This window comes from Oncorhynchus keta, chromosome 21, assembly GCF_023373465.1.
Source record: "Oncorhynchus keta strain PuntledgeMale-10-30-2019 chromosome 21, Oket_V2, whole genome shotgun sequence".
Taxonomy (NCBI): Eukaryota; Metazoa; Chordata; class Actinopteri; order Salmoniformes; family Salmonidae; genus Oncorhynchus; species Oncorhynchus keta.
The window spans coordinates 35,655,666-35,669,272 of record NC_068441.1 but is presented as its reverse complement, the minus strand read 5'-3'; the positions used below and the strand labels follow the sequence as shown (position 1 = coordinate 35,669,272).

Genomic DNA, 13,607 nt, shown 5'->3' with positions numbered 1-13,607 from the left:
CTCGGAGGACCTGAGCCCTAGGACCATGCCCCAGGACTACCTGACATGATGACTCCTTGCTGTCCCCAGTCCACCTGGCCATGCTGCTGCTCCAGTTTCAACTGGCCTGGGCCCTAGGACCATGTCCCAGGACTACCTGACATGAGGACTCCTTGCTGTCCCCAGTCCACCTGGCCATGCTCCTGCTCCAGTTTCAACTGTTCTGCCTTACTATTATTCATTATTCAACCATGCTGGGTCATTTATGAACATTTGAACATCTTGGCCACGTTCTGTTATAATCTCCACCCGGCACAGCCAAAAGAGGACTGGCCACCCCACATATGCTCTCTCTAATTCTCTCTTTCTTTCTCTCTCTCTCGGAGGACCTGAGCCCTAGGACAGTGCCCCAGGACTACCTGACATGATGGCTCCTTGCTGTCCCCATTCCACCTGACTGCTGCTGCTCCAGTTTCAACTGTTCTGCCTTATTATTATTCGACCATGCTGGTCATTTATGAACATTTGAACATCTTGGTCATGTTCTGTTATAATCTCTACCCGGCACAGCCAGAAGAGGACTGGCCACCCCACATAGCCCGGTTCCTCTCTAGGTTTCTTCCTAGGTTTTGGCCTTTCTAGGGAGTTTTTCCTAGCCACCGTGCTTTTACACCTGCATTGTTTGCTGTTTGGGGTTTTAGGCTGGGTTTCTGTACAGCACTTTGAGATATCAGCTGATGTACGAAGGGCTATATAAATAAATTTGATTTGATTTGATTTGATTTGATGTGTTCCAGTGTGGTCTTAACCCCATGTGTTCCAGTGTGGTCTTAACCCCATGTGTTCCAGTGTGGTCTTAACCCCATGTGTTCCAGTGTGGTCTTAACCCCATGTGTTCCAGTGTGGTCTTAACCCCATGTGTTCCAGTGTGGTCTTAACCCCATGTGTTCCAGTGATGTCTAACTCCATGTGTTCCAGTGTGGTCTTAACCCTGTGTGTTCCAGTGATGTCTTAACCCTGTGTGTTCCAGTGATGTCTAACTCCATGTGTTCCAGTGATGTCTAACTCCATGTGTTCCAGTGTGGTCTTAACCCTGTGTGTTCCAGTGATGTCTTAACCCTGTGTGTTCCAGTGATGTCTTAACCCTGTGTGTTCCAGTGATGTCTAACTCCATGTGTTCCAGTGATGTCTAACTCCATGTGTTCCAGTGAGGTCTTAACCTCATGTGTTCCAGTGATGTCTTAACCCTGTGTGTTCCAGTGATGTCTAACTCCATGTGTTCCAGTGTGGTCTCAACCCTGTGTGTTCCAGTGATGTCTTAACCCTGTGTGTTCCAGTGATGTCTAACTCCATGTGTTCCAGTGTGGTCTTAAACCTGTGTGTTCCAGTGTGGTCTAACCCCGTGTGTTCCAGTGTGGTCTAACCCTGTGTGTTCCAGTGTGGTCTTAACCCTGTGTGTTCCAGTGTGGTCTTAACCCTGTGTGTTCCAGTGTGGTCTTAACCCTATGTGTTCCAGTGTGGTCTTAACCCCGTGTGTTCCAGTGTGGTCTTAACCCCGTGTGTTCCAGTGTGGTCTTAACCCCGTGTGTTCCAGTGTGGTCTTAACCCTGTGTGTTCCAGTGTGGTCTTAACCCCATGTGTTCCAGTGTGGTCTTAACCCCATGTGTTCCAGTGTGGTCTTAACCCCATGTGTTCCAGTGTGGTCTTAACCCCATGTGTTCCAGTGTGGTCTTAACCCCATGTGTTCCAGTGTGGTCTTAACCCCATGTGTTCCAGTGTGGTCTTAACCCCATGTGTTCCAGTGTGGTCTTAACCCCATGTGTTCCAGTGTGGTCTTAACCCCATGTGTTCCAGTGATGTCTAACTCCATGTGTTCCAGTGTGGTCTTAACCCTGTGTGTTCCAGTGATGTCTTAACCCTGTGTGTTCCAGTGTGGTCTTAACCCCATGTGTTCCAGTGTGGTCTTAACCCCATGTGTTCCAGTGTGGTCTTAACCCCATGTGTTCCAGTGTGGTCTTAACCCCATGTGTTCCAGTGTGGTCTTAACCCCATGTGTTCCAGTGTGGTCTTAACCCCATGTGTTCCAGTGTGGTCTTAACCCCATGTGTTCCAGTGTGGTCTTAACCCCATGTGTTCCAGTGATGTCTTAACCCCGTGTGTTCCAGTGATGTCTAACTCCATGTGTTCCAGTGATGTCTAACTCCATGTGTTCCAGTGTGGTCTTAACCCTGTGTGTTCCAGTGATGTCTTAACCCTGTGTGTTCCAGTGATGTCTAACTCCATGTGTTCCAGTGTGGTCTTAAACCTGTGTGTTCCAGTGTGGTCTAACCCCGTGTGTTCCAGTGTGGTCTAACCCTGTGTGTTCCAGTGTGGTCTTAACCCTGTGTGTTCCAGTGTGGTCTTAACCCTGTGTGTTCCAGTGTGGTCTAACCCTGTGTGTTCCAGTGTGGTCTAACCCTGTGTGTTCCAGTGTGGTCTAACCCTGTGTGTTCCAGTGTGGTCTTAACCCTGTGTGTTCCAGTGTGGTCTAACCCTGTGTGTTCCAGTGTGGTCTAACCCTGTGTGGTCTTAACCCTGTGTGTTCCAGTGTGGTCTTAACCCTGTGTGTTCCAGTGTGGTCTAACCCTGTGTGTTCCAGTGTGGTCTTAACCCTGTGTGTTCCAGTGCCGTCGTAACTCTGTTTGTTCCAGTTCGGTCTAATTCTGTTTGTTCCAGTACGGTCTAACTCTGTTTGTTCCAGTACGGTCTAACTCTGTTTGTTCCAGTTCGGTCTAACTCTGTTTGTTCCAGTACGGTCTAACTCTGTTTGTTCCAGTACGGTCTAACTCTGTTTGTTCCAGTACGGTCTAACTCTGTTTGTTCCAGTACGGTCTAACTCTGTTTGTTCCAGTACGGTCTAACTCTGTTTGTTCCAGTACGGTCTAACTCTGTTTGTTCCAGTTCGGTCTAACTCTGTTTGTTCCAGTACGGTCTAACTCTGTTTGTTCCAGTACGGTCTAACTCTGTTTGTTCCAGTACGGTCTAACTCTGTTTGTTCCAGTACGGTCTAATTCTGTTTGTTCCAGTACGGTCTAACTCTGTTTGTTCCAGTACGGTCTAACTCTGTTTGTTCCAGTTCGGTCTAACTCTGTTTGTTCCAGTTCGGTCTAACTCTGTTTGTTCCAGTGTGTGATGGTCTCACCAGCGAACAGGAGGGTGAAGATGATTGTGAGCTGGTAGACGGCATGACCCAGGATGTTCTTCATCATGGTGCGAGAGATGAGGGGCTTGTTGCGGCCGTACGGCTTCCTCAGCAACAGGGACTCAGTGGGGGGCTCGGTGGCTAGGGCCAGGGAAGCCAGGGTGTCCATGATCAGGTTAACCCACAACATCTGCACCGCTTTCAGAGGAGAGTCCTGGAGAGAGAAGGGGGGGGTGGGGGGTAAGTGTGATGCACCCTTAAGCAACGTACTTAACCCTAATTGCTCCTGTAAATCTGGATAAAATAGATAGAAACGGGACGGTAGAGAGATAGAGAAAGATTGGAGTGGGAGAAAATGAAAGCATCCCCATGTTAACTTTGGTGCGTGTTTTACCTGTGTGATGCAGGCGCCAGTGAAGGCCACGATGACGGCCACCACGTTGACAGTGAGCTGGAACTGGAGGAACTTGGAGATGCTGTCATAGACATTGCGGCCCCACATGACAGCCTTGACGATGCTAGTGAAGTTATCGTCAGTCAGAATGATATCTGACGCTTCCTTAGCCACGTCCGTACCGGCGATACCCTATCAGGAGACAGAGATGGAGGGGTTAAATCTATGGGGATTACAATGAGGCTAATGACGATGGTTGTATCTGTGATGGTTCCAATCATTTTCATACGGTTTTACATACTGAACCTCCACTGTTTTCAGCCCAAACTGACTAAACTTCATCCCAACTGACACTTTCCATCTCCATCATTTACATTTTTGTTGGTGGTTGTTTAACTTTTTATGCACATGGAGATAAGTTGAAAATTGTTATACAAGTACATTTAAAAAAAATTATATTCTCTTTATTTAAAATGAATTGCATTTATGTAGCACTTTTCATTAGATCTCAATTGCTATACTGTATGGGGAACTCACATCATCCACCATCAAAGTGTAACACCCATAATTTTGAGCCAGATGTGACCTCGGTTTCATTCAGTTATGGACAAGAACCAGCTACATCATTGACAGCTGTTGAGTGGTTAGCGGTTCAGCACAAAATGGCTGCCGTGCATCAGCCAGGTGGATGATGGTGAGAAACCTAGCCACGGTGTTAAGTGTCAAAGTTTGAGTCCTGTTGAAAAGAACTAGTGTGCCTACAACCAACCTATCAGCATTTCATTATAGTTTGGCTCTGCATTCGACCCCTTTGACACGTGCCCTTTTCTCTTCACAATCATGTGAATCAATTCACTTTGGAGAAGGGTAGGAGAGAAAGGCTAGCTATTAAAAAGTATTTTATTTCTCCGCAATCCTCCATTTAGACAGGAGATTTAGGGCAAATAACACCCGGGGCTATATCATTATCCTTTCCATTTTCAATTACTGTGCATAATTGCTAATTCGGCATGCTAACTGCTAGCTTGTTTAGCTTGTTTAGCCCAGGTCCGCTAACTACTACCTTGTTTACCCCGGCCTGCTAATCTGTTAGCTTGTTAGCACAGGCCTGCTAACCGTCTGCATCGCCACATCCCAAAAACGCAGTGGCCCATATGTACTTTCTATCTCTTCCCGATTTTTAAAAAATTTGTTTATACCTTCCGGAAACCTGCCTCACCCAATGTGATACGGAACCGCTATTATCTTTATTTTTAGAACACACTCAAGAACCTCCAGAAGCTAACCAGCTAGCTAGCTACAAGCTACTTAGTCATTGTTATTTTTTTAATCTGGATAACACTCGCCAGTCCAGCCCCCCTGCCCCATCCACCGCTGCCCGCTGGACTCTGATCACTTGGCTACATAGCTGATGCACGCTGGACTGTCCATTAATCACGGTACTCCATTCTGCTTGTTTGTTTTATCTGTTGGCCCCGTTGCCTAGTCAATGCCATTTTACCTGCTGTTGTTATGCTAGCTGATTAGCTGTTGTCTCACCCACTGTTTTAGCTAGTTTTCCCAATTCAACACCTGTGATTACTGTATGCCTCGCTGTATGTCTCTCTCAAATGTTAATATGCCTTGTATACTGTTGCTCAGGTTAGTTATCATTGTTTTAGTTCACTATGGAGCCCCTAGTCCCACTCCTCATTTCCCTGATACCTCCTTTGTCCCACCTCCCACATATGCGGTGACCTCACCCATTACAACCAGCATGTCCAGAGATAAAAAAAACCCCTCTCATCATCACCCAGTGCCTGGGCTTACCTCCGCCATACCCGCACCCCACCATACCCCTGTCTGCGCATTATGCCCTGAATATATTCTACCATGCCCAGAAACCTGCTCCTCTTATTCTCTGTCCCCAACGCTCTAGGCGACCAGTTTTGATAGCCCTTAGCCGCACCCTCATACTACTCCTTCTCTGTTCCGCGGGTGATGTGGAGGTAAACCCAGGCCCTTCATGTCCCCAGGCACCCTCATTTGTTGACTTCTGTGATCGAAAAAGCCTTGGTTTCATGCATGTCAACATCAGAAGCCTCCTCCCTAAGTTTGTTTTACTCACTGCTTTAGCACACTCTGCTAACCCTGATGTCCTTGCCGTGTCTGAATCCTGGCTCAGGAAGGCCACCAAAAATTCAGAGATTTCCATACCCAACTATAACATCTTCCGTCAAGATAGAACTGCTAAAGGGGAGGAGTTGCAGTCTACTGCAGAGATAGCCTGCAAAGTAATGTCATACTTTCCAGGTCCATACCCAAACAGTTCGAACTACTAATTCTGAAAATTACTCTCTCCAGAAATAAGTCTCTCACTGTTGCCGCCTGCTACCGACCCCCCTCAGCTCCCAGCTGTGCCCTGGACACCATTTGTGAATTGATTGCCCCCCATCTAGCTTCAGAGTTTGTTCTGTTAGGTGACCTAAACTGGGATATGCTTAACACCCCAGCAGTCCTACAATCTAAGCTAGATGCCCTCAATCTCACACAAATCATCAAGGAACCCACCAGGTACAACCCTAACTCTGTAAGCAAGGGCACCCTCATAGACGTCATCCTGACCAACTGGCCCTCCAAATACACCTCCGCTGTCTTCAACCAGGATCTCAGCGACCACTGCCTCATTGCCTGTATCCGCTACGGTGCCGCAGTCAAACGACCACCCCTCATCACTGTCAAACGCTCCCTAAAACACTTCTGTGAGCAGGCCTTTCTAATCGACCTGGCCCGGGTATCCTGGAAGGACATTAACCTCATCCCGTCAGTTGAGGATGCCTGGTCATTCTTTAAGAGTAACTTCCTCACCATTTTAGATAAGCATGCTCCGTTCAAAAAATGCAGAACTAAGAACAGATACAGCCCTTGGTTCACTCCAGACCTGACTGCCCTCGACCAGCACAAAAACATCCTGTGGCGGACTGCAATAGCATCGAACAGTCCCCGCGATATGCAACTGTTCAGGGAAGTCAGGAACCAATACACGCAGTCAGTCAGGAAAGCTAAGGCCAGCTTCTTCAGGCAGAAGTTTGCATCCTGTAGCTCCAACTCCAAAAAGTTCTGGGACACTGTGAAGTCCATGGAGAACAAGAGCACCTCCTCCCAGCTGCCCACTGCACTGAGGCTAGGGAACACGGTCACCACCGACAAATCCATGATTATCTCTCGCTCTTTCTCCGTCTCTCTCTCTCTCTCTCGCTCCGTCTCTCTCTCTCTCTCTCTCTCTCTCTCTCTCTCTCTCGCTCCGTCTCTCTCTCTCTCTCTCTCTCTCTCTCTCCGTCTCTCTCTCTCTCTCTCTCTCTCTCTCGCTCCGTCTCTCTCTCTCTCTCTCTCGCTCTGTCTCTCTCTCTCTCTCTCTCGCTCCGTCTCTCTCTCTCTCTCTGGGTCTGTCTCTCTCTCTCTCTCTGGGTCTGTCTCTCTCTCTCTCCGGGTCTGTCTCTCTCTCTCTCTGGGTCTCTCTCTCTCTGGGTCTGTCTCTCCCTCTCTCTGGTTCTGTCTCTCCCTCTCTCTGGTTCTGTCTCTCCCTCTCTCTGGTTCTGTCTCTCCCTCTCTCTGGTTCTGTCTCTCTCTCTCCCTGGTTCTGTCTCTCTCTCTCCCTGGTTCTGTCTCTCTCTCTCTCTGGTTCTGTCTCTCTCTCTCTCTGGTTCTGTCTCTCTCTCTCTGGTTCTGTCTCTCTCTCTCTGGTTCTGTCTCTCTCTCTCCCTGGTTCTGTCTCTCTCTCTCTCTCTGGTTCTGTCTCTCTCTCTCTCTCTGGTTCTGTCTCTCCCTCTCTCTGGTTCTGTCTCTCCCTCTCTCTGGTTCTGTCTCTCTCTCTCTCTGGTTCTGTCTCTCTCTCTCTCTGGTTCTGTCTCTGTCTCTCTCTGGTTCTGTCTCTCTCTCTCTGGTTCTGTCTCTCTCTCTCTCTGGTTCTCTCTCTCTGGTTCTGTCTCTCTCTCTCTCTCTCTCTGGTTCTGTCTCTCTCTCTCTCTCTCTCTCTCTGGTTCTGTCTCTCTCTCTCTCTGGTTCTTTCTCTCTCTCTCTCTCTGGGTCTGTCTCTCTCTCTCTCTCTGGGTCTGTCTCTCTCTCTCTCTCTGGGTCTGTCTCTCTCTCTCTCTCTGGTCTGTCTCTCTTTCTCTCTCTCACTCTGGGTCTGTCTCTCTCTCACTCTGGGTCTGTCTCTCTCTCTCACTCTCTCGCACTCTGGGTCTGTCTCTCTCTCTCACTCTCTCTCTCTCCGGGTCTCTCTCTCTCTCTCTCCGGGTCTCTCTCTCTCTCTCCGGGTCTCTCTCTCTCTCTCCGGGTCTCTCTCTCCGGGTCTCTCTCTCTCTCTCCGGGTCTGTCTCTCTCTCTCTCCGGGTCTGGGTCTCTCTCTCTCTGGGTCTCTCTCTCTCTGGGTCTGTCTCTCTCTCTCTCTGGGTCTGTCTCTCTCTCTCTCTGGTTCTGTCTCTCTCTCTCTCTGGTTCTGTCTCTCTCTGTCTCTGGTTCTGTCTCTCTCTGTCTCTCTCACTCTGGGTCTGTCTCTCTCTCTCACTCTGGGTCTGTCTCTCTCTCTCACTCTGGGTCTGTCTCTCTCTCTCTCACTCTGGGTCTGTCTCTCTCTCTCTCACTCTGGGTCTGTCTCTCTCTCTCTCACTCTGGGTCTGTCTCTCTCTCTCACTCTGGGTCTGTCTCTCTCTCTCACTCTGGGTCTGTCTCTCTCTCTCACTCTGGGTCTGTCTCTCTCTCTCACTCTGGGTCTGTCTCTCTCTCTCACTCTGGGTCTCTCTCTCTCTCTCTCTGGGTCTGTCTCCGTCTGTCTGTCTCCCTCTCTGTCTCTGTCTGTCTGATTAACTAGCAGAATCAGATGCAAAAAAAATAAAAAATTATTTGTCACATACACCCACAATAACATCTGCTAAATATGTGTAACTCACACAATCTCACTCACTCCTATTCTGTAATCCCCAAACCCAGAGGTGCTTCTACTTAGGGTACAGTGTATGTGAATGTAGGGGTTTGTCTGGTGATAAGCAGATTTATCCAAGCATTACTATTGATTTATATATCTAATATATCTAATTACACAGCCATCGTAATGGAGGCACTTTGGAGTAAATTGGATAGTTGCAAAGATAAGGTTTGGGCAACATGAGCTTTTCATGGCTGTAGTGTAATTGTAATTACTTGATAGGTTTTCTCTAAGAAGGGGTAAAAACATAAGGAACGCAGTGACAAGGGAACCATATACACTGATGTGAATGGAGAGAGTTACCATAGCAAATCCAACATCAGCCTTCTTCAGGGCCGGGCCATCGTTAGTTCCGTCTCCTGTCACAGCCACCACCTGTCGTGTCTCGAGGACGGTGCTGTCCATGATACCTGAGGGAGAGAAACAATACCACACCCCTCAGATCTCAACACACAGGACAGCAGTATACATATTCACTGAGACAGACACCCATGGAATCACATTTTTTGGGAGGAACATAACTAACAAATGCTGTCCCCCAATATTTTGAAAAGGCCTTTTTCCCATTTAATTAGCTTCAGTGTTTCTTTCGGTTAGTCTTCTTGTCAAGTGTCCATATTCATGACCCACACCTACATTATGCTTTCCCTGGCCCATCCTGCTCTCTTTCCACCCCTCCACTGCCCCCCAACTGAGATGAAACGGGCTAGTCTTTGAAGAGAACTGGGTTGGGCTGAGGGGGGTGGCAGTGCTACAGACCCCCGGGTCCAATGTGTGTGTGTGTCTATCACACAAGAAATAGATGACACATTTCTGGAAGGAAAAGGGAGGGGAAACAAGAAAAGGAGAGATATGTGACAGCTTTAACCCACCTTTGACCAGAGTGTGTTTGTCAGTAGGAGAGGAACGAGCCAGCACACGCAGCTTGGGCCACACCTTGTCCAGACGCTCTTGCTCCACCTAGAGCACAGGAGTACACAGTGTCAGAGGGGCTGCATCTCTACTACTATATAATGTACGTCCCCATGACAGTCTCACCTCTATTATATCATTATAAAAGTCCCCCTTTCAAAATAAAAGTAATGTGGTGTGTCTCACCTCTCCCTGGTCATTACGGATCAGCTGGTTGAACTCTTTGCCCTCCAGACACAAGAAGTCCTCGCCTGGCAACAGGATGCCACACTTGGTTGCTATGGCACGGGCGGTGTTGATGTTGTCCCCGGTAACCATGCGGACGGTGATGCCAGCCCTCTGGCACTTGAGGATAGCATCAGGTACCTTTATGGGAGGGAGGAGAGAGTCATGACTAAGTACACTACAAGGACATTGGTCATCTAGTATTGTGTAGTTATATGTCCACTTAAAAATTAATTTATTGGTATAGTACCAGTGCTGATCTCAGACCAGTCTGTGTAAGGTAAGTGTGTATCTGAGTGTATTCTGTATGTATATTCCCCTCCACACGTTCCCTACTCAGTAACAGTGTCGCAGGTTATTTTAGTCTCCTTCTCAGCACGACAGTGTGAATCCCTGACAGCTTCTGCTCATTCTAGCGTGACCTCTCAACCCTCTGTGCGTGTGAGTCTCTCTCTCTCTGTGTGTCTGAGTGAAGTCTTGTGTAATTAGCCACCCTCAGCTATGTGATGAGTCACTCCTCATTAGACCAATCAAATCACTTATTTATAGATCATTAGAAACCCCCCACAGACGTCTGCCGATCACACCGCTGAGCCCACAACCCCTTCCCCCACACCGTCTGCCCTCACACAAACCACTAAACGTGTAGCTACACTGTCTACACAACCCTCCCCCCACCCCGTCTGCCCTCACACAACCCACTAAACGTGTAGCTACGCTGTCTCCACAACCCTCCCCCCACCCCGTCTGTCCTCACACAAACCACTAAACGTGTAGCTACGCTGTCTACACAACCCTCCCCCCACCCCGTCTGTCCTCACACAAACCACTAAACGTGTAGCTACGCTGTCTACACAACCCTCCCCCCACCCCGTCTGCCCTCACACAAACCACTAAACGTGTAGCTACGCTGTCTACACAACCCTTCCCCCACCCCGTCTGCCCTCACACAAACCACTAAACGTGTAGCTACGCTGTCTACACAACCGTCCCCCCACCCCGTCTGCCCTCACACAACCCACTAAACGTGTAGCTACGCTGTCTACACAACCCTCCCCCCACCCCGTCTGCCCTCACACAACCCACTAAACGTGTAGCTACGCTGTCTACACAACCCTTCCCCCACCCCGTCTGCCCTCACACAAACCACTAAACGTGTAGCTACGCTGTCTACACAACCGTCCCCCCACCCCATCTGCCCTCACACAACCCACTAAACGTGTAGCTACGCTGTCTACACAACCCTCCCCCACCCCGTCTGCCCTCACACAAACCACTAAACGTGTAGCTACGCTGTCTACACAACCCTCCCCCCACCCCGTCTGTCCTCACACAAACCACTAAACGTGTAGCTACGCTGTCTACACAACCCTCCCCCCACCCCGTCTGCCCTCACACAAACCAATGACGTGTAGCTACACTGTCTCCACAACCCTCCCCCCACCCGGTCTGTCCTCACACAAACCACTAAACGTGTAGCTACGCTGTCTACACAACAGTCCCCCCACCCCGTCTGCCCTCACACAAACCACTAAACGTGTAGCTACGCTGTCTACACAACCCTCCCCCCACCCGGTCTGTCCTCACACAAACCACTAAACGTGTAGCTACGCTGTCTACACAACCCTTCCCCCACCCCGTCTGTCCTCACACAAACCACTAAACGTGTAGCTACGCTGTCTACACAACCCTTCCCCACCCCGTCTGCCCTCACACAAACCACTAAACGTGTAGCTACGCTGTCTACACAACCGTCCCCCACCCCGTCTGCCCTCACACAACCCACTAAACGTGTAGCTACGCTGTCTACACAACCCTCCCCCACCCCGTCTGCCCTCACACAAACCACTAAACGTGTAGCTACGCTGTCTACACAACCCTCCCCCACCCCGTCTGTCCTCACACAAACCACTAAACGTGTAGCTACGCTGTCTACACAACCCTCCCCCCACCCCGTCTGCCCTCACACAAACCAATGACGTGTAGCTACACTGTCTCCACAACCCTCCCCCCACCCGGTCTGTCCTCACACAAACCACTAAACGTGTAGCTACGCTGTCTACACAACCCTCCCCCACCCCGTCTGCCCTCACACAAACCACTAAACGTGTAGCTACGCTGTCTACACAACCCTCCCCCACCCCGTCTGCCCTCACACAAACCACTAAACGTGTAGCTACGCTGTCTACACAACCCTCCCCCCACCACGTCTGCCCTCACAAAACCACTAAACGTGTAGCTACGCTGTCTACACAACCCTCCCCCACCCCGTCTGCCCTCACACAAACCACTAAACGTGTAGCTATGCTGTCTACACAACCCTCCCCCACCCCGTCTGCCCTCACACAAACCACTAAACGTGTAGCTACGCTGTCTACACAACCCTCCCCCACCCCGTCTGTCCTCACACAAACCACTAAACGTGTAGCTACGCTGTCTACACAACCCTCCCCCCACCCCGTCTGTCCTCACACAACCCACTAAACGTGTAGCTACGCTGTCTACACAACCCTCCCCACCCCATCTGCCCTCACACAAACCACTAAACGTGTAGCTACGCTGTCTACACAACCCTCCCCCACCCCGTCTGCCCTCACACAAACCACTAAACGTGTAGCTACGCTGTCTACACAACCCTCCCCCACCCCATCTGCCCTCACACAAACCACTAAACGTGTAGCTACACTGTCTCCACAACCCTCCCCCCACCCCGTCTGCCCTCACACAAACCACTAAACGTGTAGCTACACTGTCTCCACAACCCTCCCCCCACCCCGTCTGCCCTCACACAAACCACTAAACGTGTAGCTACGCTGTCTACACAACCCTCCCCCCACCCCGTCTGCCCTCACACAAACCACTAAACGTGTAGCTACACTGTCTCCACAACCCTCCCCCCACCCCGTCTGCCCTCACACAAACCACTAAACGTGTAGCTACGCTGTCTCCACAACCCTCCCCCCACCCCGTCTGCCCTCACACAAACCACTAAACGTGTAGCTACGCTGTCTCCACAACCCTCCCCCCACCCCGTCTGCCCTCACACAACCCACTAAACGTGTAGCTACGCTGTCTACACAACCCTCCCCCCACCACGTCTGCCCTCACACAACCCACTAAACGTGTAGCTACACTGTCTCCACAACCCTCCCCCCACCCCGTCTGCCCTCACACAAACCACTAAACGTGTAGCTACGCTGTCTACACAACCCTCCCCCCACCACGTCTGCCCTCACACAACCCACTAAACGTGTAGCTACGCTGTCTACACAACCCTCCCCCCACCCCGTCTGCCCTCACACAAACCACTAAACGTGTGGCTACGCTGTCTACACAACCCTCCCCCACCCCGTCTGCCCTCACACAACCCACTAAACGTGTAGCTACGCTGTCTACACAGCCCTCCCCCACCCCGTCTGTCCTCACACAAACCACTAAACGTGTAGCTACGCTGTCTACACAACCCTCCCCCCACCTCGTCTGCCCTCACACAAACCACTAAACGTGTAGCTACGCTGTCTACACAACCCTCCCCCACCCAGTCTGCCCTCACACAAACCACTAAACGTGTAGCTACGCTGTCTACACAACCCTCCCCCACCTCGTCTGCCCTCACACAAACCACTAAACGTGTAGCTACGCTGTCTACACAACCCTCCCCCCACCCAGTCTGCCCTCACACAAACCACTAAACGTGTAGCTACGCTGTCTACACAACCCTCCCCCCACCCCGTCTGCCCTCACGCAAACCACTAAACGTGTAGCTACGCTGTCTACACAGCCCTCCCCCCACCCCGTCTGCCCTCACACAAACCACTAAACGTGCAGCTACGCTGTCTACACAACCCTCCCCCCACCACGTCTGCCCTCACACAAACCACTAAACGTGTAGCTACACTGTGTCCACAACCCTCCCCCCACCCCGTCTGCCCTCACACAACCCACTAAAC

General features: G+C 50.4%; 1 protein-coding gene across 6 annotated transcripts in view; it reads right to left on the bottom strand.

Annotated features, from left to right (window-relative positions):
• LOC118400501 (plasma membrane calcium-transporting ATPase 1-like) overlaps nucleotides 1-13,607 on the bottom strand; it is a 239,659-nt gene that overhangs the window by 104,223 nt on the left and 121,829 nt on the right. For all 6 annotated transcript variants that reach the window (XM_052473769.1, XM_052473771.1, XM_052473766.1 and 3 more), the window contains 5 exons: nucleotides 9,619-9,798; nucleotides 9,393-9,480; nucleotides 8,824-8,930; nucleotides 3,555-3,746; nucleotides 3,161-3,374 (listed from right to left, as the gene is read on the bottom strand). In XM_052473769.1, the coding sequence (XP_052329729.1) occupies nucleotides 3,161-3,374; nucleotides 3,555-3,746; nucleotides 8,824-8,930; nucleotides 9,393-9,480; nucleotides 9,619-9,798 (781 nt within the window). The remainder of the gene's footprint in view (nucleotides 1-3,160; nucleotides 3,375-3,554; nucleotides 3,747-8,823; nucleotides 8,931-9,392; nucleotides 9,481-9,618; nucleotides 9,799-13,607) is intronic.